General features: G+C 34.4%; 1 protein-coding gene across 2 annotated transcripts in view; it reads left to right on the plus strand.

Annotated features, from left to right (window-relative positions):
- Positions 1 to 27917, plus strand: part of SGCD (sarcoglycan delta) — a 1334163-nt gene that overhangs the window by 863784 nt on the left and 442462 nt on the right. For both annotated transcript variants that reach the window (XM_031949414.1, XM_003756762.2), the window contains one exon: positions 13983 to 14171. In XM_031949414.1, coding sequence (XP_031805274.1) covers positions 13983 to 14171 — 189 coding nt within the window. The remainder of the gene's footprint in view (positions 1 to 13982; positions 14172 to 27917) is intronic.

A 27917-nucleotide genomic window follows, 5' to 3' on the forward strand; every position in this document is an offset into this window, starting at 1 on the left:
ATTCAAGCTCAACATTAAAGTATTTGCTTATTTTTTTTTAGTTACATATTCATACTAAGGGAATTTATCTGATTTGTGCAGGTTATTACAACAGACAACAAATACAACTGTTAAGTCTGCTAGCCTATTTTAAATGACTGCTTTGGGTGACTGGAGAAGCTCAGCTTGGTGTTGCTTAAGCCAATTTATTTCTGCTTCTGTGTTTTAAAGTAAATTCTTTGTGCCCAGCAAGGCTAATAAATCACTTCAAGTTTTTTGTTTGTTTATTTGTTTTGTTTTGTTTTGTTGTTCACATCCAATCAGGCTGTGAAGCCTACTTTGTAAACAAGCAATATCACATTGGGGAGCCTTCAGCTATTTCTTCCTTGCCAACATGATCAAGTCCAAACACTTTAGCCTGGAATTCATGGTCTTTAAATCTGTCTACAACCTGCTTTTCCAACCTTAATCAAAATCAATTCAGCAAACATGGATTAAGTCTCTACCATGTGCAAGGTTCTACCTCAAACTTTGGAAATAGAGAGACAAAAATTAGACAATCCTTGTTTTCAAAGAACTTCCATTCTACTTATTTCTCAAGAATCCTGAGAGGAGTCCTCTGTTGTAGTCACACAAGCATTCCTCTAGGACTGCTGATATTATTTTAGCCTATTGTGAATGAGAGAGGCAGAATCATGGATTTGCAAGAGCCAGTTTGAAAAGTCTCATGAGAGCTAATTGTTAAATTTTCTGTGTGATCATATGCACTGAATACCATTTATATATTAGTAATCACCTTCAAAGTAGGACTTTATTATTTTGTTGGATTCTAAGCTTATGGAAGTTATTGGAAAAAACATTAATAATACAGTTTAAACTTCTAGTATCCTGATTACCCTCTAGTAATGTGAAATTCAATATGGATAATTGCAAAGCTTCATACCTGGGTTCAAAAATCAAATATAAAACCTGAGATTCATAGTTAAACAGAAGTTTGACAACAATGGGGTTCTGATTGGATTGTCAGTGCATTGTACTGCTGTATAATGTAAGAGATAAAAACAAAAACAAAACCTAATGGAAATTTAGTTTGTATTAATTAATAAAGCCATAGATTCCAGTAATAAGGATAGGATTGTTCCCCTCTATTCTTCTCTAGTTGTTTCACTTTTCCAGTATTGGGTTCACTTCTAAAAGCCATTATTTATGAAAATCATTGTTAAGGAACAGCTAAGTGGTGCAATGGAGAGAGCACTGAACTTAGATTTAGGAATACCTGAGTTGAGTTCAAATGAAGCCTCAAATACTTCCTAGCTTTTTGACCCTCGGCAAGACACTTAAATGCTACCTGCCTTAATTTTTTCATTTGTGAACTGGGGATGGTAATAACACTTATCTCCCTTGGTTGTTTTGAGAATCAAATGAGATGATATTTGTAAAACACAGCACAGTATCTTCCACATAGTAGAGGCTATATAAATCTTTGCTGCTGCTCCTGCGGTTACTACTACTTCTGTTACCATTGTTATTAACCAAAAAACTTTCATAAAAAGATTATCAGGATAGTGAAGATCCTTTAATCCATAAAATATGTTGATAGAAAGTTGAAAGGCCTGGGGATATATATTTAGCTTGGAGAAAAGAAGGCTTAGGGAAAATGTAATAACTATGTTCAAAGATTTGAAGGGTTTTCAAGTAGAAAAAAGATATGACTTGCTCTCTTAAACCCTACTAATTTGAAACACTATTAATTTGAAATTAGTAACTATTTAACTAAACAGTTTACTTACTAACTAGTATTCACACTAGTAACTAGTCACTAGTTTCTAACTAGTAACTAACTTTTAATACTAGTTACTAGTTAATAAATTACTACTTAATTAGTATAACATTCCTTACTAGTTAAATACTACTAGTTTGAAACTAGCAACATGGGTAGAGTGACTAGAAGCAAATGTAGGCTTTATGTCAAGACCCTCCTAACATTTAGAGCTTTCTCAAAGAAAAATTGGTTTCCACTGAGGCTACTGCAATCCCTCTCCTGAGAGGTCTTCAAGTAGAGGATAGATGATCAAAGAACATGTTATAGTCCTTCCTTTTCATATATTAGTTGAAAACCAAAGTTCTTCCCTGCCAACTTTGAAATTCAGTGAGTCTATAATATTGAATGTTCTCTCTCCTCCTGTACTAAAACTCTCCTACTCAATCTCCCCACCTTCATGAAACCTTCATCAAGTATCTTAGTCTAAAGTTTTCTCCCATCCTTGATCACCTGTGATATTTACTTTCTGTTTTAGTTATTTTTAAAAATCAATCCTCCCTTGTTTTGTGGCATTAAACATCTGAATCAGTTGTTGTTCAACAGATAGAGTGCTACATTTGTAACTGTTTATTGTGACTTAGAGACATGACTTTTACCTCTCTGCCTCAATTTCTTTGTCTTTAAAATGAGTAGGTTGGACCAAATTGTTAATCCTATAATTTTTCTGTGATTGCACTTCAACTCCACAAGTTTTGAATGTCTTTGAATGCAGTAGATATGGCTTTCATTTAATAACTTTCACCCTCCACATCTAATATATACTGGGTGTTCAAGTAATGCTTGCTTTGATTAAAAATATAAGATGTGCTCAGTTGAATCCCAAGAAGAATAGAATATTCCCTCACATTTATTTGTGAAACAAAATATTGAATTTGGCATACTAAGAACAAACTAATCACTCATCAAGGAAGTTCATTTTATCAAATTCCCTAATAATATATCGTCTTGACTGCATTGCATTCTACAGAGTCTGCCTCGTAATGTAATTATGTTTATGTTCTGTCTTTCCTTGCCTAGTTTCCCAAGACTGTCCACACACACACACACACACACACACACACACAATGTAAGCTCCTTGAGGGCAAGCATTTATTTGTTTTTCATCTTTTAAATCCAACCCCCACTGTAAGAGTCATCACAGTAGAGATTCTTCAAAATGTTTGCTGAATTAAATTGAATTAGCTTTCTAGATGTTTGCCAGTGGGTACTTATTCTTATACTCACCTTATTGTAGTGTTGATCGTGGCTCATTAAATTTCTCAGCCACTCCCCACAAAAAATGTCAGGAAAGTCAATGATATTGTTTGTCTCAAGACATTTTTATAGTTTTTTTTTTTTTTAATCGTCCCCTGAAAACGTTCTTGTTCAGTAAATTGATAGTGCAGACATCATTACTATTTTCTAGATACACTCCTAAGTTAGGATAAAAATTTAAGAAGTCATATTTTAAAACAAAAAACTAGGGACAGGGGGAGTATAGCTACTAATACATTGTAGATGGCATAGACTTATTTAATGTTATAGGTGTTTTCAGAGATAAGTTTTCTATATGGAGGCTTTTCATGATCTTTCTCCACTCCCAGGTAACATTCTCCCCCAAAATGACTTTGTATATGTTTGTATGTATTTTATACTGATTTGTGTCTGTGTTGTTCTTCCCCCAGAAGAATGTAAATTCTCAAAGGACAGGGACTTTCTCAATTTTACCTTTATTCGCATGGCCTAATACTAAGACTGGATCACAGTAGGTCCTTAGTAAAAGCTTTTTGAATTGAAACTATGTATCTTGAGTCTGAGTCTTGGAATCCTGTACTCTTGGAAAATATTTCATGAGGACCTGAAAAGCTGAAATCTGCAGGGCACATATTTTCTTGCAAGGAAAACAAAACCTAAGATAATTATATCAAGATTGGAAAGTTAGCAAGATACTGTTGATATGGGGGAGAAGAGTCACAATAAAATGACAACAACAAAAAAAAATTGTAGAATCATAGGATCATAAATTTGGAGACCAGAAGCCAATGAACCTCATTTTATAGATGGAAATACTAAAGTTCAGGGCAGATTAATTATTTGCCTTAAGTCATGCAAGAAGTAGGTACTGGAGGTTAGTAAAGGTAGTGAATGCTTTTTTTTGTTGGGTTTGACTTTTGAGACTGCATAATCCTGTTTTCCAAAGGTTAGAAATACAGAAATTGCTCATGGGCCCAGCCCCACTACTATTCTACACAGGTGCATTTCCTGCTTAACTTCTGACCTGAATTGGTTCCCCTTTCCTTAATTACTATGGTTTTCATTTTCTCTTATTCCATAATGTAACAAGATAATACAGATTCCAAATTGGCTTAAAGTACTACACCTTCAACCTCCTGAACTCAATAGCCTAAGCATCCCCAATAGCACAGACTACCAACTATTACACATACTGGCTGACATCACAACTTTGATGGTGACAGGAAGAAGGTATAGTATCCATGTAGAGACAGAAAAGTCTCTATAATCTAGACCAGGACAAAGTATCTTCTACTGCCTTCCCAGTATTCTAACTGAAATGAAAATAATCTTTTTTTTTAGTTTTTAAGTTTATTTTAAACTTGAATACAAAATAAGAAAAGAGGAAAAAATATGATGTATACAACAGAAGGTAAGAGAGGACTGAATATAAGGCAATAAATTTCCATTTCAAGGAAACCTATATTATAAATACTACACAGTGTTTTCAAAGCTGTCCATCCTTTCTTTGCTCCTTTGCTCTTATGTTATCTGCTGAAACTTTTTTACTTTATTTTTTATCTTTTACTTTATTTTTGTTCCTTTCTTCCTTCCCCCCCTTAGAAGTCTACAATTAAGCATAGATCTATACTTATATAGATGAAAGATAGATATAAATATGTATATATAGGCCTATATGTATATATATAAACATATATAGTTATGTAGATATCTGTAAATATACATATATACATTTTGCACTTATATACATATATGTAAGACAGTACTATGCTTATTAACATTTGTCATCTGTTTCTCTGAAGGTGGATAGTATCCACCTTTATAAGTAAAAATATTTTTACATTTTTCTAAATCTACCATTTTATCATACTACTGCTATAACCAACCCAAACACATTCTATCTGAGAGATTGTCTACTAAAATTTTCTCCTCTATTTTTCGGTATTCTTTCTATTCTTGGCTATATAAGTTTTATTTATACAAAATAATTAATTTAAAATAATCAACATTCTCCATTTCATATTTCAACACTGGTCTCACCTCATAATATGGTTTGAAGTCAAATACCACCTTCATATATGTTTCCTCTGGTTTCCTTGAAGTTCCTGACCTTTTGTTCTTCCAAATGGACCCTGTCATTTTTTTTTCCTAAGTCAGTAAGATATTATTGTAGTAATGTAATTGAGATGGCATTATGTAAATAGACCAGCTAGGAAAATTACAATTTTATTGTATTAGTTTTACCTTTCCATGCACATTACTTAGATTTAACTTTATTTTGTATAAAAGGCATTTTATGTTTATATTTGTATAGTTCCTGTCTGTTTTCCCAGATATGCCTCAGTTTTTTATATTGTCTAGTTATTTTAAATGGCCTAAAACAATATTGTGCTTGATACATAGCATAATTTTCCTAGTTTTCTCTTTTGATTAAATCTATTTTAGTTTTAACTTTGTCTGAGATCTTGATTACTACCCCTGATTTATTACATAATAAATTCTACTCCTAAACATTATTTTACATTTGCATGTATCTGTTATGTTTATAGCATTTCCTGAAAGCAGTATATTGTTTAATTCAATATTTTAATATGCAGTTAGTTTCCATTTTATGGGTAAATTCATTCCACTCATATTATAAGCTATAATTACTTATTGTATATTTTCCTCCTTTCTATTTTCCTCAGTATGTCTCACTATTCTTATCCCTTTTCATTTCTCTGCTTTACTTCTACTTACCCCCTTGCCCATCTATTCCTTAACTTACCCCTCTCCAAGAATCCCTCCCTTATTCTCTCCCCTCACCCTATCCCCTTGCCTTCTTGTTTAGAAGACTTTTGTGCTTTTCTAAATATATACACACACTTACATGTATGTATATATTTAGAAAAGCACAAAATATATACATACATACATGGATTCATAGATACGTAGATGTATGTATATTGCTCCCTTTTTATCCCATTCCCATTAATCTACAAACCTATCTACCTTATCTTATTTCCTCACTCTCCTATTCCTTTAGAAATTTAGAACTTTATACCATTTAAATGAATATGTTGTTATCTCTCCCTCCCTTCTTCCCTCCCTCCCTCTCTCTCTCTCTCTCTCTCTCTCTCTCTCTCTCTCTCTCTCTCTTTCTTTCCCCTTCCTCTCCCCCTCTCTCTCCACCCCACACATACACTCCCTTTTCCTATTATTGTAGAGTACAACACAATGCTCCTTGTTCCTCAGGTTTGCAATCTGGGAATCATCCTGTACTTCTTCACTATCTCTTACCCACCCTCTACCCCCATATCTGAGCTGTTGCCATGTTTTAATTTCACTCTTGAAATACACTCAAAGAATATAAATTTTCAAATAGCACTTTATTATGTCAGTGTTCTCTGAATCCAGGAACCTATAAACCTTACCCTTTACAAGAATATGGTTTACACTATTCTCTGTCATAACTCCACCCCACTCCAGATGCCAGCTTCCACTCTGTCCAGTGCTATATATGCTGCTAAGCTCCCACTCCTTGGCTTTCTATGTATATCAAATTGCTCACCAGCCTCCCTTGAGAAATTAAAAGTTTTACACACACACACACAAAAAAGGAATGTAGCTATTAGTCTTAGAAAGAAAGAAGGCAGGGGAGAGAGAAATGAAGTAATTATTACTTTAAGGAATATGATCATTTTTACTAAAATGGTTTGAGAATAGGCATCTGTGTCCAGAGATACATGCAAATCAACCATAATTGACATAAAAATATCTTCTGAGTCTATCAACCAATCATCAAGCATATATTAAGAATCTATGCAATGTCCCTTAAACTAAACCAAATGTTAGAAAATGCATTATATGTATCAATCCAGTAAAGGAGAGAAGTAGTACATATATGAAAAAAAGAGGGCAAGAGAACTGACTTAATGAGACAATATAGTCCAGGGACAGATGCAATGGACTCAGAAGACCTAGATTTATATGTCATTTTTAATATTTATTACTTGTATGATCTTGGGCAAGTTCCTTAAGCTTCATGGACCTCAGTTTTCTCATCTGTAAAATGAGGAGTTGGACTAGATAGCCTCTGAGATCCTACATGTTCTAGGTCTTTGAATAAATGACATTACCTTGAGCAAGATATTTTATTTCTAATATAGTGGATAGAGCACGGTCCTTGAAATCAAGAGAACCTGAGTTCAAATATGGCCTCAGACACTTTGTACTTATTAGCTATAGGACTCTGGGCAAGTCACTTAACCCTAATTAACTTTCTTAAAAAATAATATAAATATGTGCATGTGCATGTGTATGTATGTATTTTCTGGATCTCAATTTTTATTTGTGAATTAGGAAGTCAAATTCTCTGTCTTTCTTATCTCACAAGATAGTTGTGAGGACCATTTGAAATAATAGAGATGATACTGGTTTGAATATATATATATATATATATATATATATATAGAGAGAGAGAGAGAGAGAGAGAGAGAGAGAGAGAGAGAAGGAGGGAGGAAAGGAGAGAAAAGGAGGGAAGAAGGGAAGGAAAGAGGAAAGGAAGGAGGGAGCCTTTGTCAGATTGCTTGCTGTCTTAGGGAAGGGGAAGGGAGGAGAGAGAGAAAAATCTAGAACACAAGATTTTGTTAAACTGAATGATGAAAACTATTTTTGCATGTATTTGGAAAAATAAAATACTATTAAAAAGTGTACAATGATATAAAAATAAAATTCCATCTTCTACAAGATGTTTTTTTCCAGTCCTTCTCCAACTCAGAGACTTCCATCTAAGATTATTTCCCACTTACCATGTACATGTTTTGTTTGTGCATAGCTGTTTATATGCTGCTTCCCTCTCCTTAAATTGTGATCTCCTTGAGAGTAGGCATGTAGCTTATACTTAATAAATGTTGATTTTCTGACTGAACATAAGATATTTGCAGTGAAAAAATATAAGATGAATTGGGAAAGAACTGTTGGATCCAGATTGTAGAAGACTTTAAATGCCAAAGAGAAGAGCTTGTATTTGATCTTAGAAGTAATAAATGGGGAACGGCCTGTTAATGTCAGAGTTAAGATCTGTGTTCTAGCTATATTAATTTTGCTACTATGGGGAACATAGACTAGAGAAGGAAGAGACCTTATGGCAAGAAGATCAATTGGAAAAGTGTTGCAATATTCTGGACAAAAGGTAATGAGACTGAAAGCAATCATGTGAATGGGAGGGGAGGGGGAAATATATATATAATGGAAGTAGATGGCTTGTAAACTAATTGACTATGTAGTATGAGGTTGAATGAGGCAAGAATGACTGTAAAACACTGAGCCTGTGTAATTAAAATAATGGTGGTATCTGACATAAAGGGGAAAGTTTTAAAGAGAAAAGAAAATAAGAGAAATCAAGAAGATTCTAATGCATTTCATATTTCTCCTTTTTTGTGCTTTTTATGTCCTAATATATGGGCAATTTTTGTATAGGTCTCACAGACCACTGAGAAAAAGGCATATTTCATTCTATTCACATTGATTTGTCTCCAGAAGTCTAGCATATCTAACTTTTCTAAAATTCTGTTTACCTCCTTAACTTCTTTCTTATTTATTTTGTGGTTAGATTTATCTATTCTGAAAGGGGGAATTTGAAGTCCCCTACTAATATAGTTTTAAAAGTTTAATTCTTCTTATATTTTAATTAACATATACTGCAAGAATTTCTATGATATACCCCTTTGTGGTATTTTTTTTAGCAAGATAGAGTTTTCTTCCTTTTCTCTTTTAATTAAACATTTTTGCTTTTGCTTTTTCTGAGATTAGAATTAGTACACCCATTTTTGTTGGTTGGTTATTTGTTTACTTCACTTGAAGCATAATGTATCCTGATCTGATCTGATCTTTTACTCTGTGTCTCTCTGCTTAAATTATGTTTCTTGTAAACAGCACATTGTAGGATTCTGATTTAAAATGCACTCTGCTATTTACTTTCATTTTATGGGAAAGGTCATTCCATTCCCATTTACAGTTATTAGTACTAACCTCTTCATCCTATTTTCCTCATATTTTATTCTTTTCTCTCCTTTAACCCTGTTTTGCTTCTGACTTCCACTTCCCTCAATCTGTCCTCCCTTCTATCAGTACCCCTTCCCTTTTCTTTCTCCTTTTTCCTTCTACTTCTTCCTTCCCTTCTATCACCCTCCTCATTTTTTTTTCTCCTCCTACTTCCCTATAAAAGATGATATATTTCTTGATCCAACTGAATATGTGTTAAGAGAACTGTTTCAGCCAAATCCAATGAGAGTAAGGTTCAAACAATGATCATCCCTTTTTCCTTCCCTCCATCCTTCTTTCCTTCTAGTAGAATAGGCCTTTTATACCTCTTTATGTGATATAATTTACTTCATTCTGCCTTCCCCATTTTCTCTTTTTCCATTACAATCCTTTTTTGCCACTTAGTTTTTTTTTTAATCAGCACATCAAAAACAATTTACACCCACACTCTCTGTCTAAATATGCTGCTTTTAACTACCTTAATAAAGTTATTCAGAATTACAAAAATCATCTTCCCATATAGGGATATAAACAATTTAATTTTATTGAATAACATTTTTATTTTTGGTTTACATTTTTATGTTTTTCTTGAGCCTTTTCTTGGGAGATCAAATTATCTGTTCAGTTCTGGTATTTTCATCAAAAAATTTTGAAAGTCTCCTATTTCATTGAATGATCTTCTTTTCCTCTAAAAGATTATGCCCAATTTTGAGGGGTAGTTAATTCTTGATTGTTATCCTAGCTGCTTTAATCTCCAGAATATATTCCAAGTCCTCCAGTCCTTTAATGTTTAAATTGCTAAATCCTTTGTAATCCTAACTGTGGCTCCTTAAAATTTGAATTGTTTCTCTTTGTCATTATTTTCTTCCTGACCTTATACTTCTGGGTTGGCTACAATATTCCTTAGATTTTTTATTTTGGGACCTCTTTCAGGGTGATCAGCAGTTTTTTTTTTTTCAATGACTATTTTATCCTTTGGTTCTAGAATATCTAGACAGTTTCTGAAAGATGCCACCCTGGTTCTTTTTTTTTGTTTTTTGTTTTGGTTTTTAGGTAGTCCAGTAATTTTTAAACTACTTCTCCAGGAGCTGCTTTCCAGCTCTACCATTTTTCCATTGAGATATTTCACATTTTCTTATTCTTTTTTAATAGTTTTATTTTGTTAATTGATTATTAATGTCTCATAGAGTCATTAGCTTCCACTTGCCCAATTCTAATTTTCAGGGAATTTTATTTTTTCATTGAACTTTTGTAGCTTTTTTACATTTGACCAATAATATTTTTTAAGTTGTTTTCTTCCAATGGATTTTTTTTTTTAATTTGGTAAATTGTACTTTTTAAGAAGTTATTTTCTTCCATCAATTTTTGTACCTCTTTTTCCAAGCTTTTGCCTCTTTTTCATAATTCTCTTGGATAACTCTCATTTCTTTCCCTAATTTTCTTTCACTTCTTTTACTTGATTTCTTTAAAAAAAATCTTTTTTTAAATTCTTTAAGAGAACTTTTGAAACTTAAGCCCAATTCACAATCCCCTTTGAGGCTAAATATGGAAGGATTTTGACATTGTTGTCCTCTTCTGAGTTTGTATTTTGGATCTTCCATGTCACCATAGTTGCTTTCTATGGTCCAGGCTCTTTCTGTTTTTTTCTCATTTTTTTTTAAAGTTGAGCTTTAATCCTGAGATACAGAGATCATTATATACATCAACAATGATACTGTATGAAGATGTAATCTGATGGAAGTGGATTTCTTTGACAAAGAGACCTAATTCAGTTTCAATTGATCCATGATGGACAGAAGCAGCTACACCCAAAGTAAAAAACACTGGGAAATGAATGTAAACTGTTTGCATTTTTGTTTTTCTTCCCGGGTTATTTCTACCTTCTGAATCGAATTCTCCCTGTGCAACAAGAAAACTGTTTGGATCTGCACACATACATTGTATCTAGGATATACTAGGACATATTCAACATATATAGGACTGCTTGCCATCTAGGGGAGGGGGTGGAGGGTGGGAGGGAAAAATCGGAACAGAAGTGAGTGCAAGGGATAATGTTGTAAAAAAAATTACCCTGGCATGGATTCTGTCAATAAAAAGTTACTATAATAAAAAAAAAAATCCTGAGATACAGGGGTCACTGTTCCAAGCTTATTTTACTAGGAATCCAGGACCTGATCACTGGATTTCTGCACGGAAGCCTCTGAGGGGATAGTCTACTTTATTGGTTGACCCAGTCTAATGTTGCCTGATGTGTCCTGGGTCCCAGGAGCTGCCATTTTATGCCATACTGGGATTTTGCCAGTGGCCTGCTAAGCCAGAACAATTGGACCTCAGTTGTTTATCTCTGCTCTATCTAAAAACCTCCTAGTAGCTTGCCTGGATATTTCCTGTTAGGTCTATACTTGAGCTTTACTTTAGACTCGCAGGGGTCCTCAAACTATGGCCCACAGGCCAGATGCAGCAACTGAGGACATTTATCCCCCTCACCCAGGATTATGAAGTTTCTTTATTTAAAGGCTCACAAAACAAAGTTTTTGTTTTTACTATAGTCTCTGAGGGACAGTGAACTGGCCCCCTATTTAAAATGTTTGAGTACCCCTGTGTTAGAGAGATGGATCTTTCTTGAAATCCTAAATTAACCTGGGTTAGAAAATTATTTAGCTTCATCTTTTTGTGGATTCTGTCACTCTTGCTTTAACATTGTTTCTAAGGAAACTGAGGAGAGCTCAGGCAACATTGTGTCTTTTCTCTGCCATCTTCTGAAAAGTTTATTGATAAAAGTTTGATTGCCTCAAATATGCCTTGAAATGATTTTTCATTGTATTCATTCTTTTCAAACATTTTCAGGGACCATATATCATTTTTAGCTTTACCTTAGGGAACTTAGCATTTTGACTTTTGAATAAGCATAAAAAAATCAAAGAATCAACACTAAGTACAAAAGGAGGCTTGGGTTCTAGTTTCAGCTCTGGTAAATGGACAGGGTACAAATTTGGGGGTAGAAAGGTTTTTTTGGTAGTTCTCAAATCAAAGCACATAGATAGCTACCCACTCTGAGCATAGTTTATATATATAAACTATGCTCAGAGTGGGTAGCTACCTATATAATATATAGTTAGTATCGTTTGACCCATGGAAACCAATGACTCCATCTTAAATGCTTTTTAACATAAGGGAATATCAATCTTATGCAGTATCACTCAAACATCAACCTCATAAAATTGTATATACCATTACACTTGTGATATAGATATATTTATAATCAGCTCCTTATCTCTGATGTTCAGTTTCCTCCACAGAATAATAAAAACTCCCGAGTTCTAAGCTCCCTTCAAAGTTGGATCCTCCAAGAATCTACTAAAATGGAAAGTTAAGGGAAAAAATTTTTTTTTTACTTTTACCTTGACATCTACTTCCCTCCTTGTTATGAAGGTAGATTAATTATGTAGTCCACATTTCATGGCTAGAATTGTACATTGGACACCATCAGTGAGTTTATTTGCCACTATAAAGAAAAGAGTTGTTTTTTTTCAGGTATTCTTACTTTCCTACCTGCTTTCCTTCCACTTGAATGACTGATTTTTTTTTTCTTACTATGTAAGTCCAATGGATGAGGTTTCTTTTGTTCTCCTGCCTGCACAAGGAAGTCCTACAAAGGAAGTATAAGAAATGGAACAATGACAATAAAGGCTTTTGTTTGGCATAAAGCTTTCTGTTGGATTTTACAGCCAGAACCCTTGGTTTCTGAAGTTGGAGTTTGTATGGAAATGAACAAAGCTAAGAACATTTCTTTCCCTACTGCCTTTGTAGCCATGGAAAAAGACTGAGTGTGAGATCCTTATGATTTTTTAATGAAGAAAACTTCTGACAAGTATTATCACATCCTCAAAATGATCTGCTGAACTAAACTCCTTCTACCCAACTAATTTAAAATATCACCTTCAGAACTTTGTTAGAACTCTAAGCATTTGCTAGCAAAGAAGAACAGCATGATGTAGTGGAAATGGCAGTTAGCTATGGAGTCAGTGGGTATCATTTCAAATACTGCATCTGATACTTCTTACCTAGGGAAGATGAAATAGACCCCAGAGCCTCATTTTCCTAATCTGCATAATGATGTTGAACTAGATGGCCTTTAATCACATATGCCTTCTAATTCTGAATCTATGATCCCAAGATTCCATGCAACTTTTGAGCCAAAAGAAACAACTCACTTGAGAATAGTTCCCAGGAAAATTCATACCTAGATTTTCATTTTCTATTTTCTTTAAGGTTGCTAGGTGGCTCAGTGGATAGAGTGCTGGATTTGTCTTCCTGAGTGACCATCTGGCCTTAGACACTCACCAGCTGTGTGATCTTGGACAAATCAATTAACCCTGTTTGCGTCAGTTTCCTCACCTATAAAATGATGTAGAGAAGGAAATGGCAAATCACTCCAGAATTCTTTGCCACAAAAATACCAAATGATGTCACAGAGTTGGACAAGACTGAAGCAATAGAAACAATAGAATATACATATATACATGTGTGTATGTATACATGTACATATATGTGTGTGTATATATATATACATACAGACACATATAGTTCTATGCATACATCCATATCTATATTTATATCACAATTATGTACTATGATTGACTGTTGAATAATATTAGAAAATTATAGCCTTAAACTTGCTAAGAAAATCCTATGGACAAAAGCTTCATGACTAATTGACTGATTGACTGAACAACAACAACAGTATTAGTTTAAGCTAGGCCATAGGAATATGTAGAGTCCAAAGGTAGCTGAGATTTTTTAGAATCACCCAAAGGGATAAGAACTCCAAGACAGCAGCCAGCAATAGCTCTTCATGAGTTGACTTTTCTCACAGTTTAATGTGTATGTGCCTCTTCTCTTTCTCTCCTCTTGTTCATTCCAGATGCCTCAGGAACAGTATACTCACAACAGGAACAATATGCAGAGCTCTGAAGGACCGCAGGTATACAAAGTAGGGATTTATGGCTGGCGGAAGAGATGCCTCTATTTCTTTGTTCTTCTCCTAATGATTTTAATACTGGTGAACTTGGCTATGACCATCTGGATTCTCAAGGTCATGAACTTCACAATTGTAAGTAAAATAAAAACAAGTTTTCTAAGATACTTTATGTGTTTTTCTAGGTGTAATAGGGCATGAGGGATGGGGAAGATGGATGATAATATGGAAAGTGAGGAGTATTATAGGAAACTAATGCCCAGTGGGTTTATGAATTTTTAAAAATCTGATCACTTAGTATTTGTTTTTAAAGGCATTTCAATCTCAGTAAAAAAAAAAAAAATGAATCACTTTCTGACCTTTGGGCAAAGAGTAAGAGTAAATTAAACAGGAATCTAATTTTGTCAACTTTCCACTACCAAGGGCTGATTATTTAGTTTATATATTTTCCAGTTCACAGACTTGTCATCTTCTCTTCCTCCCTTCTTCTACTTCCCTTTCAACCATTTCACTGTTCATTAGCTCTTCTACTAAGTGGGCAGGGGGAAAATATAGAAGAATGACATTCGAGCCATTAAATAGGCCCACTTTTAAGCAGCTAGACAAAAGATTTGGTGGGATAAGAGGGTTGAAGCTATTGACTAAAATGAGCCTTTAGGGATTATCTGTGAATTTCAATTGTCCATGCACTCTTGGTATCCCATTCCTGTGGATAATTGAGAGTTCCTTTTGCTTCCACAAGAGCAGTCCTCTACTCTTGCATGATTCAGATTGAAATGAGAATAGGATATTCATGTTTCATTTTGTAGGGATTTACACATACTCTTCCTTGAAGTGTTTCTGGTGATTTGCACATAGACAGTAGCAACTGCTCAAGCTGAACATTAACTTGCTCAGACTTGAGATATAGGAAAATGTGACAGAAGGATGGGGTTAGGGAGAAATAGGTGATGGGCATTTCTCTTTTGGGTTATATGATATTATTTCCTTGAGAGAAAGGGACTACAATGGCAGGCAAAATAAGGACTTTCATATAATTGTTAGTTGATAGAAGCAGTTTAATCATACTCTTAAGAATAAATTCCCATCATTGTCTATCTTGCATAGTAAGTAAGTATGCTAGCAGAGAAAAATGTGTACTTTTTCATTTAAAAAGAATATCTAAATAGAAAAGAACGAGTGTCTTGACAGAGGAATATAATGTGAGAAATCCCTGTAGGAACATATATTTTGTCTCTTTTGGTATCGTAAAAGTAATATTACCCATTCTCACTTATGGATAATTTCATTAGGGCATCTATGAACTAAGGTTAATGGTCCTTTCCAAAGCAGCTAAATGTATCACTTTGTTATTTTTATTGTTTCAGTCCAGAAATGTCTAATAAGAATCATCCTCTGTTTTCAGAGATTTTCTCTTTGAATAAAAAAAAACAAATTCTCTCCTCTTGGGAAAGGTGTTTAAGATTTTTGTTGTTGTTCTAATTACATGGATTCAAATCACAGGTACTGGAACACTCTGGTGATCAGTTTGTTTAGGACACTAAGCTTCATATAATCTGAAACAGCTAAGGTTCTAGAGTTTAGAGATGGGAAATTGAATTCTCACTTAGCCAAAGACATTGGCTTGCAAGATTCTAAAACTCATTAATATCCAGTAGATATAATATTCTACCAATATGGCTTATAGCCTGAATTTCCTCCAGAAGGCTTAATGGCAGGATATAAATGTATATCAGATGATAATTCATTCAGAGTATATATGTGTTCAGGGAGCAATAAGGCATTAAAGTAATAATCTATAAGAAATTAGCTATTGCCAGTAGTTAACTAAAGTGAATGCCAAAGTCGAGGGTGTTTAAAGCTTTACCAAACCAGTTACTTACTGAGATGAGAATAACACCATTATTAGCCATAATTGATGCTTTACAATAGCAATAAATTTGAACAAATAGAGCTCAAGTGTTGGAAAATTGGTCTTGTCTTGCCGGTTAATATCTGATTTTTCAATCAATCACAGTGTCAAGCATGTTCCTTTAGAATTACAATTCAAGCGTGCAAATAGTAGATAGATTTCCTTGAATGGGAAGATCTGAAAGTAAGGGTTTTATTAGAAGGAATGTGAAAGGTGCTTGTTCAGTTGTGTTCAGGTCTGTGAATGTTAGTGTATATAGGCATGTGCTTTCTTTCTCAAACTAGTCACTGTTTTAGAGGTAGGAAGTTTCTTTTATGTATCTGGGATGCTTGCAAAATCAAGACTGTAGAAATGACTGAAGAGTTCAATTACTTGATGCACGGTAAACACCATTTATTTACTGGAATTTAGTAAATTCCAGTTTACTAAACTGAAATACCACTTTAGTCCAAGAGAATAACACTAACTTCCAAATATCTCTGCCAAGAGATGCCCTCTTCCAACGTTGACATCCAAATAGTCAAATTTGTTTGTCATAATTGGAAGATAGAGGACATTTTTTCTATATTCTGTACTTAGTGAAGTTTTAAGGTACAAATGCATTTTATTAACAATAAGTGCTAATCCATAATTAACAAGTTAATTAATTGATTCTCCCCTATTTGAAAGGTCCTATATAGAGCTATATAATTATATAAAATAAAAATGGTATAAACGAATGTATCTTAGTTTGTGACACTTTGACTTCTTACAAAGTGAATTCATCCTGATACTTGGGAAGCAGGCAAAAGTTGTCTGCAATACTCCATCTTCTGTCTTACATTTTCTTATAAACAAAACTGAGTGAATTTTTTTTGGGGGGTGTTAATATTTTAATAAATTATTTCCTGAACACATAAATTTCATTTTATGGTTACTAACTACATTACCTTGAGCAAATAACTCGACTTTCTTAGGTCTCAGTTTCCTCAGATATAGAATGACTATATCTAGACTAGACTAGGTTTAGACTAGATGATGTCTAAAATTTCTGCCTTTCTTACCTCCAAAAAAGCAACAATTTGGAGAGAGGCAAGGTTTAAATATGGAAAATGGCCAGTAAGGTACATATTTTGACATGAAAAGTTTTTGGCACTCTTCAAATCAAAGCACATGGATGGCTACCCATTATGAGAATATGTTAATGTAGTTTGGCCCATGGAATCCTATTGCCTCTATCTTAAATGCTTTTTAAGATTGGAGCATTGATCATATATAGTATCAAACAAACAGCAATCCCTTATAAAATGGCATCTATTATTATACTTGTGATTTGGTAGGTTGTAGTCTAACTTAAATGCATACAAACTTACAGAATCTTAGAACTAAAAGAAATTTTATAAATCATGTAGCCCAAGGTCTTTATTTCACAGGGGAGGAAACTGAGATCAAAGAGAAGTAATTTACCAAATCTCCTACAGCTAGTGAGCAGGAACCCTGGTGATTGCTCCAGTGTCTGGCACACAATTGTCATGTAATACATGCTCTCTGACTTGTTGATTAGACTTCTGACTACTAGCCCAGTGTGCTTTTCATTATTCCTCTTACTATTTCAAATCATTATAAAGATCAATCAAAATTCAACTAAAGAGATATGAAAGGACACACCCAACCCAATGTTTGTAGAGGGGAACATATAGGTATTGTAACTTGCACATATTTTTGGATTTTTTCAATATATGGATCAATTATATTGATTTTTTAAAAAATAAAACAGCTTCCTGGAAAAAAGAGAGTTAAAGATATAGAGGATAACTATGATGATATAAAAGAAAACAATAAAAATTTATTCTAAAATATTTCAAATCAAACTAGAGTTTGGTGTAGATATGTGATATGCCACATAAAATTTATTCTTAGCTGCCACCTGACCACCTTAGGGAATGTATATTATGACCATATTTTCTTGTGTATATTTTGGTTATTCATATTTGTCTGTTGTCTCCCCCATTAGATTGTGAATTTCTTGAGTATAGGAACTGTCTTCTGTCCTTCTTTATATCCCCAACACAGTACAGTGTCTGGTGCACAGTAGATGCTTATTAAAGGATTATTGGATGACTTACTGAATATATGTTTGTGCATATATATAACATGCATTGAATTTATTGAGTTATTTTTTCTAAATTATGGCACATATGCACTCTATAATTGTATAATGAAGGTTAGAGAAATATAGATTACTTTAAAATAAGAGCATTAAAAACAGCTAAGAAGAATTGATTAAAAAAAAAAAAGCAAAACCAGAATCTCAAATATCTTTTTTTGTCATTGTAACTTGAGCCCAAATTTATAGAGTTAAATTTACTTGATTTTTGTAAAAACATCATTCCAACTCACTAATTGGACTTTCCTTACCTATTTAATTATTTTAAACTTTTCATGACCACACGTGATAATTCTGAATGTATTTAAAATATATTAAAATAACTGAATGGGAGCACAAACTTTTTTTAAAATTTACAATGAAATGTTGGATTTTTATTCTTAGATTTCAATCATAAATTAAATGAGTGCTTAATGTTGATTATGAAAAGATATTTTTAATACAAACACTCCCTCTTGTGTATAAACTACCTGCTACATTTTAATTACATAAAACAAGGAGGGCACCATTAAGCAGTAGAGGGAGATTAGAATCAGGAGAATTAATCTTAGCTAATAGACAGGATTTTCTCAATAATGACTTGAAACGATACCGTTTGTTTTCATTACATTTTTCATTTAAAAATCCCAATGGTTCAGTGTGACTGAACCATATCTTCTCCCTTGTTGATTATTTATCTAGGATCTCCTTGAGGCATCAGAGATTTTACTAAAGGGAATAAAAGGAATCATGAACTTTCACAACTCAGTTTCATTCTACTTCCTAAAACGTGTAATCTGGAATGACTTTAAGAGTGGGGTTCATGGGATAGTCCTATGTTGGAAATTTCTTAAATGCCCACTGTAATATTCAAGGAAGAAGTATCTCTTTCTATTACCCTAGTTTCCACATACCAAGAAATTTTCTTATTCATCTCAAATCGAAAATACAGGATGAACATTTGAAAAATCATTCTGGAAATATGGTCATCTTCACATTTACACATGAATGCTCACATACTGAATTATCAGATAACTTGAGGCCCCCCACAGTGAAGGAACTGTCCAGAGATTTCAAAAGTCAGCTTCTCTGCTTTCATTGTCATTTAAGCAGCTATGAGAAAGAGAGAGTCAGATGGACAGACAGGTGGAGACAGACAGAAAGAGAGAAACAGAAACAGACAAAGAGAGAGACAGAGACAGAGAGAGACAGAGAAAGACAAAGAGACAGAGAGAGTGACAGAGAGACACAAAGACAGACACAGAGACACACAGAAAGAGAGACAGACAGAGAGCGAGACAGAGAGAAAAAGAATGTGTGTGTGTGTGTGTGTGTGTGTGTGTGTGTTAAGTTAACACAGCCAGTGGAAGCAGATTTGCATCTGTTATCCTCCTTGCAACACTTGAATTCCAGCAATATTTCTCTGGTGAGGGTTGGGGTTAGGTTATTATTGAATATAACTCTAAATTTGAGGAAATGAATAAAGATCCCATTTTAATAGTTACTAACTAGATGAAAATGAAGAAGTCATTGTAATTATTTAAGCCTTTATTTTCTCATTCTCAAAATGGTGATGAAATATCTGTAGTAGTTACCCATGACAGTTGTTGGGAGTATCAAAGAAGAGAATATACAAGAAAGTATTTCACAAGTGCTATATATATTCCAGTTTTGATTGATTGATTAATTTTAATCTGTGTGGGTTTGGTAATTCATATCATTTCTCTGTGTCTTAATTTTTCATTTGTAAAAACTTATTCAGTGCTCTCTAAGCTCTTTTACAAATCTTGATCCCATATCCTAAGAGATGTTTGAGTTTTATGATGATACTTACTGGAGAGAGTAAATAAGAACCATTTAACACTATGGGGATCAGGTTTTTTTTTTTGTTTTTTTGTTTTTTTTAGATTATATAGATTATGTAGGAAAAACATCAAAGATGAGGAGGCTTCAAATCAATTGAGAGGAACAAGAGTACTTGAAGAGAGTGGATGCCATGAGACTTGGGTTCTACTTCTATTTCTAATACTTATACACAATGAAACTTTGTTCAAATCCTTTTTTGGACCTCAATATCTTACTCAGAAAACAGAGTGATTAGAGTCAATAACTCAGGCAAGTGGCACACAGTACCTTATTTACCTTTCTTGTGAACTTAGAATTGGATTATGTACTATCTAAGGCTTATTTCAGTCCTAGCTTTATTGGTCACTCCCAAATTCTTCCTTGATTAGGCACAACATATGAAACTTCATTCTCCCCAGGTTTTCTTCATAGGCCATAATTTCCCTTACATACTTTCTTACAAAGGGTTGGAACTCTGAAGAAGTATACTTGAAACAAGGATACTTACAACAAGGGGTTAACTCAATGGAATTGATGAGATGATGGTTCTCTAGTTCACATATACCTAGTACTTAGCATGGTGATATACTGGTTCTCTAGTTCACACATACTCAGTATACTGTAATGATGTAATTGTAATAGGGTATGTAAGGGCTGAGAGGACTAGAAATGGGATATTCCATCTTTGACCATCCTCCTGGTGGCTCTCCTGCCTCCTGCACTCCTTCACTCAGACCAAAACTGGGTCAGACTGTGACAGACACAGACTGTGAAGGACTTTAACTCTGTTCCTGCCCATCCTTGTGGTGACTAACTTGCTGAGACCAAGGCCCGGCTGGAGATCCTCCAGAAAGCTAGGCTGGACATTACACTTTCTTGGACCCAAGAGTTCATATAACTTCACTCCAACTCTGTTCGATTCAACAAACATTTATTAAACAGTCTACAACTGAGATACACAGGGATACTGAATGGATCTATGGGGCAGCGGATTCCAAGCCCTGTATATCAATAATAGTAAAGCTGATTTCATCAATCAATATGCATTTATTATGGCAATTCCTAAGTGCCAAGCACTGGGGACACTGAGACAAAAAGGAAACAGGGATTTCAAGGATTGGAGAACAGGATGAACTACATTTAAGGAATAGTCGACTAATACTACAGACACAGAGATAGAGTATCTAATGTGTAACAGTGAATATATTGTACAATATGATGAGAAGAGTAGCTTGCAAGAAAACTGGAAAAAAAGAAAGGCTGTTACATAGATCTTTGAATGTCAAACAAAGGTGTTTATATTTGGCTTCTTTGGCAAAAGAAAGACATTAGAGTTTGTTGAGCAGGAGATGATATGATCATGCATTTTAAGATAGAAGTAGAAATGATTTTAGGAAGAAAGGAGTTAGAGAAGGTAGCAGTCGCAGGAGGCAGGGCAGATTTGAGAATCTGGCTGGCCTGACTGTCAAGGAAAACTTAGCAGATTCCTGGGGATAGGCAATAGAAGGAAATTACACTTCTGAGTCACATGCCCTAAGCCATACAGAACTTGTTCCAAGGTAATTATCTCTTTCAAGGTGAAAGAGCACAGGTCTTTGTTCTTTGATTGGGGCCAGTGTGGAAGAGAAGAGGCAGTGGAATAACTAACCAGTACCTGGACATTCACGTCTAGTTTCTGATTGTGTATGATGACTAACAGATTCAGTTTGTATAAATTTTAACTATATTGTTTGAATGGCAAATATATGCTGTCTTAAAATGCTATTTTATGGAGAATTCACACAATACAAGTGCTTATGTGATGGTCAGAAAAAAAACTACAAGAACACACTCAACGTCTCCTTTAAGAACTTTGGAATGATGGTATGATATAATTACATTGCTTACATAAATGGGAAACATTAATACAGGGCTACCCAGCAAGGCATGTACTCATCAGAGAAGGTATTGTGTTTTGTGAGCAAAGCAAAATTGAAGTAGCTCAGAAAAAACACAAGATGAGCAAATTTAGAAAATCCACCCTATATGTTCCCATGGACTGTTTGTTCCCAAGCTGTAGTGGAGCACTGCAGTCTTGTATTGGTCTGATCAGTCATAGACAAACATCATGGTTCTCAAGAAGAACAAAGAACTAAAAAATAAATTGTAGCATATACATTCATTCTATGGCCTATCCCCAGGAATCTGCCAACTCTTTCTTTGATAGGCAGGACAAGAGACTCAACTCCTATGATTGCTACCCTCTCTAATTCCTTTGCCCCTAAAAACCATTCCTATCTCTATCTTAAAATACAAGTTTGATCATGTCACTTCCTGCTCAACAAATTCTAGTGTCTTTCTTTTTGTTACTAGAGCCAAATATCAACATCTTTCTTTGACAGCTAAAGAACTCGACCTCTATTTTTCCAGTTTTCTTGCAAACTACTCCTCTCATCACATTGTACAATTTATCCATTCTGATCCATACTAGATACTCCCTCTCTGTGTCTTTGCAATATTAGTCAGCTATTCCTGAAATGTACTCCATACTCATCTCCAGTTCTTGAAATTTTTGTTTTGTTTTTGTTTTAATGTCCCCAGTGTTTGGGTGTAGTGTATAACTCTTTAGATATGGTCAATGCATCTTCAAAGGGCCAAGAAACGACCTTTAAAAATTAGAAGTTTACATAAAGCTTGGAGGAACAACTAATGCATTGGATGACACTATCCAGAGTCCAAAGGATTTTGACAGGCTAGATCACTGAGCTGAATCTAACCAAGTTACAAAAAAAAATAGGGATAAAGACAAAATCTTATACCCAAGTTAAAAAGAAATGAATTTCATAAATTTGTACTTGTTGTCTAGACAGTTATTTAAAATAAAATTGGGACTTTAGACTCAATATGTGATTATTAATAATTAGGCTTACTAATATGTGATACAGTAGCCAGAAAAGTGAATGGAATCTTAGATATCATAAAGAGGCAAGGATCACATTGCAAGGAATAAAAATATCTCTATACTTTTTACTAGTCAGATTAAATCTGGAACATTTTGTTCAGTTTTGGGCTCCAAACAGGGTAGGATATTATTAGTTAACAAATGTCCAGAGGAATGCATATAAGAGAGTAAAGATGTTAGGATCCATGCCATCTGAAAATTGGTTGAAATAACCATTGACAGATCAACTTTGAAAGAGAAGTCTTAGCCAACAGGATGAATACAGAGAGGATTGGTGTGACTTACATGAACTGATGCTAAGTGAAATGAGCAGAACCAGGAGATCATTATATACATCAACAACGATACTGTATGAGGATGTATTCTGATGGAAGTGGATTTCTTCGACAAAGAGATCTAACTCAATTTCAATTGATCAAGGATGGACAGAAGCAGCTACACCCAAAGAAAGAACACTGGGAAATGAATGTAAACTGCTTGCATTTTTATTTTTTCTTCCCAGGTTATTTCTACCTTCTAAATCCAATTCTCCCTGTGCAAAAAGAGAACTGTTCAGTTCTGCACACATATATTGCGTCTAGGATATACTGTAACCTATTTAACATGTATAGGACTGCTTGCCATCTGGGGGAGGGGGTGGTGGAGGGAGGAAGGAGAAAAATCGGAACAGAAGTGAGTGCAAGGGATAATGTTGTAAAAAAAAAATTACTCAGGCATGGGTTCTGTCAATAAAAACTTAATAAAAAAATTAAATTTAATTTTAAAAAAAGAGAAGTCTTAAGCTGAAGGAAGAATAGGATCATTATCAAGTACTTGGCAGAGTATCATGAAATAGAGTGATTAAATCTGGGAGGTCACAGACCCTAAGAAGTCTGCTGGTAGATCATAAGGTATCCATGAGCTTCATTGGGATTTTTTTTTTATTTCAATATTATTGATTTCCTTTAAAATCCTATATATTTCAATCAATGTATTTAAAAATATGTTCATAAGCTTCACCAGACTGTCAAAGGAATACATGACTCAAAATAATTATAAAAAATACTTAACCCCAGAGGGCAGAATTAGAAATAATAAGAAGAATTCACCAAAAGGAAAAATATGTTTTGTTTCAGGAAAAAACTACCCAACAATTAGAACTACTCCAAATAGAAGGGGCTACCTCAGGAGACAATGGATTCTCACTTCTAAGTACCTTTAGACAAAGGCAAATACTTCTTACTATTTATAGGGACAGTGTTGCCCAGGGACAGGTTGGCCAAGATGATCACTGAGGTACCTTTCAACTCTGAAATTCTGTGGTTCTATGAAGCAATGGTGTACTAGGCTCTCTGCTAAATGTATCACTAATTCAATGGAATTCCACTTGAGATTATATTGTACCATTGTGTGTCGTGATTCCTCATGGCAAAGAATCATACTGACTGCTATGAGCAAAAATGTCTAAGAATTGCTGCTACAAAATTTCCAGATTGTTCTTGCCCCTGGTCTTTTTCTGTGCAATTTTGAGCAAATAGCTTTACTTATCTATAGTTTGCTATCCTATATGGGAAAATAAAGATAGACTAATAATATCAGCTTGTTTGACACCTGTGTTATAAAATTCGTGACTCTTTGCATTCAGGATCATGGTAAAACCTTCACATGCACATCACAGTAAATTTTCAAACTAGTTGCTCGTTTAAAATTATTATTATTATTAATATATAACTATAATATTTGAATAATGATTTGCTTAATTTATACCATTCATTTTTTTTTCAATCTGGTAAGGTGAATGCTATATGTTTTACTATCCTCATTTTACTGATGAGGAAACTGATTCCTAGAGAGGTTAAGTGATTTATCCATAATCATATAGCTAATAAAAACCAGACAGGAAAGGAAGATTTGAAACTTGACTCTTAAGTTTTTCATTCTGTATCTTCTTGCCTAGGAAAAAGCATTCATTCCTCAGTAGAAGACTAAGTGCTTTTTTTACCGTAAAGGTAAACTACTATGACTGAAATCTTTGTCAATATACTGCTCTTGCATTAGGCAGCTTATTTATTAACCAGCTTTGTTGAGTGGAAAGTATAGAGAGAGGCAGCAACGAACAGCAGCTAGGGCCCTGGGTGTTTTCCAGGCTTTGTCAAAGGAGATTGAACAGCTTTTTTTGCTACATAGAATTGGACTTGCTCTGGGCTAATCATGTCCTCTGACAAATAACCCTGCTATAACAGTAGAAAAGAAGCCAAATAGAATATAGTCAGCCTCTGACTGAGGAATTAGACCTGTTCCCCAATCTCAGCATACTAAGGGATCACAGTCCTTGTGACACTGAACTTGCAATCAGCAGACCAGGATTCAAGTCCTTGAATAGACATTTGCTAGTTCTGCAGCCTTCTGAGCAAAAAATTTAAGCCTTTCTGAGCCTCAGTTTGTATCTATGTAAAATGGGAATAATAATATTTATGCTATCTACCTGAGGGAGATGTTGTGAGGAAAGCACTTTGTCAACTCCAAAGTGCCATATACATGGGAGCTACTATTATCATTACTGCTATAGAGAATAATAATAGAAAAATGGTGTCACCAAGATAAGGTCAAAATGGGTTCATGACCTAGGCATAAAGAATGAAATTATAAATAAATTAGAGGAACACAGGATAGTTTACCTCTCAGACCTGTGGAAGAGGAAGGAATTTATGACCAAAGAAGAACTAGAGATCATTACTGATCACAAAATAGAAAATTTTGACTATACCAAACTGAAAAGTTTTTGTACAAACAAAACTAATGCAGACAAGATTAGAAGGGAAGCAATAAACTGGGAAAATATTTTTACAGTCAAAGGTTCTGATAAAGGCCTCATTTCCAAAATATATAGAGAATTGACTCTAATTTATAAAAAATCAAGCTATTCTGCAATTGATAAATGGTCAAAGGATATGAACAGACAGTTCTCAGATGAAGAAATTGAAACTATTTCTAGTCATATGAAAAGATGCTCCAAGTCATTATTAATCAGAGAAATGCAAATTAAGACAACTCTGAGATACCATTACACACCTATCAGATTGGATAAGATGACAGGAAAAAATAATGATGATTGTTGGAGGGGATGCGGGAAAACTGGGACACTGATACATTGTTGGTGGAGTTGTGAATGAATCCAACCATTCTGGAGAGCAGTTTGGAACTATGCTCAAAAAGTTATCAAACTGTGCATACCCTTTGATCCAGCAGTGTTACTACTGGGCTTATATCCCAAAGAGATCATAAAGAAGGGAAAGGGACCTGTATGTGCACGAGTGTTTGTGGCAGCCCCCTTTGTAGTGGCTAGAAACTGGAAAATGAGTGGATGCCCATCAGTTGGAGAATGGCTGAATAAATTGTGGTATATGAATATTATGGAATATTATTGTTCTGTAAGAAATGACCAACAGGAAGATTTCAGAAAGGCCTGGAGAGACTTACATGAACTGATGCTGAGTGAAACAAGCAGGGCCAAGAGATCATTATATACTTCAACAACAATACTATATGATGACCAATTCTGATGGACTTGGCCATCCTCAGCAATGTGATCAACCAAATCATTTCCAATGGAGCAATAATGAACTGAACCAGCTACACCCAGCGAAAGAACTCTGGGAAATGACTAAGAACCATTACATTGAATTCCCAATCCCCATATTTTTGTCCACCTGCATTTTTGATTTCCTTCACAGGCTAACTGTACAATATTTCAGAGTCCGATTCTTTTTGTACAGCAAAATAATGGTTTGGTCATGTATACTTATTGTGTATCTAATTTATATTTTAATATATTTAACATCTACTGGTCCTCCTGCCATCTAGGGGAGGGGGTAGGGGAAAGAGGGGAAAAATTGGAAGAAGAGGTTTGGCAATTGTCAGTGCTGTAAAGTTACCCATACATACAACCTATAAATAAAAGGCTATTAAAAAAAAAAAGCAGCATACCTTTCACAAAAAAAGAAAAAAAGAAAAATGGTGTCAGATGTGAATTTCACAGATGTGCACACGATTCAGTGTCCATGTAGAAGGAACATCACTAGACAGATTATCTGCTTATGCAGCTTTTAAATCTGGATGGGTTTAAATTGCACATTAACAGTGTTTAAAAAAACAATTTGGAGAGTAAAATGAACCTGACTACTTACCCTTTTCCCTAATAAAGTCTTCTCTGTCTTATTCCTTGAGTTTTAGTGGAGAAAGATTAGTTGTGAATCATGCTATATGACTGAAACCCAAGGAAACAAACCCAAGTCACTCCCCCCACTCTACCCTTATGCCATTTGTTCAAGAAATTCATTTATGAGGCCTGAAGAAAACATTGTCAACAGATTGCCATTTGAATGAACACCTTGAAAACTGTCACTCTTCAATGGGGACTTTGGGATTGCTGTTTTGTAAGAAATGATGGCCTAGCAAGACAAGGAGAATAGTGCTTATTTGACATCACCCACTGCTTTACTATTACTGGAACCTGCTGCCTCTTTGCTCTATCCATATACTGACAACATAATAAGTAAGGAGCAGAGTATGGATGTTGAGAAGAAGGAGAAATTTGGCACTTTAAAACAAAGGAAGACAACTTGAAAGAGTATGCAGACATCAAATGGAGAAAAAAAAAGAAGGGTTTTGGCAAAAGGACATGTCCTGAGTAGAAAGACAAGAGGGAAAAGCAAAGAAATGGGAAAGAAATAAAGGTTATGATCATAGCCCTTAAGTCATCAATAATGAAGCAAATATTGCCTCCTTTACTAGTTGATTTAGAGACCTGATAAGTAAAATATCTGAAACTGTTTATCCAAATATGAATGCTAAATTTCCTAGTTCACAGCCTGGTAAATAGTCTTTATTTTTCCAACACAAAATCTGATGTCTTTGGCTTTTAATACAAGCACAGTATTCTCTAGAGACTACGCAAATACTGTCTTCAGGAGGCCTTGTGGTCTTTCTTAGGACTTTTATCATTTTAAAATGACACAAGAAGAGGCTTGGAAATGTCACCTTGTAGAAAATGGAGTTGTAGAAATGGCATCTGGAATA

The sequence above is a fragment of the Sarcophilus harrisii genome, chromosome 2 (genome assembly GCF_902635505.1).
Source record: "Sarcophilus harrisii chromosome 2, mSarHar1.11, whole genome shotgun sequence".
Classification (NCBI taxonomy): Eukaryota; Metazoa; Chordata; class Mammalia; order Dasyuromorphia; family Dasyuridae; genus Sarcophilus; species Sarcophilus harrisii.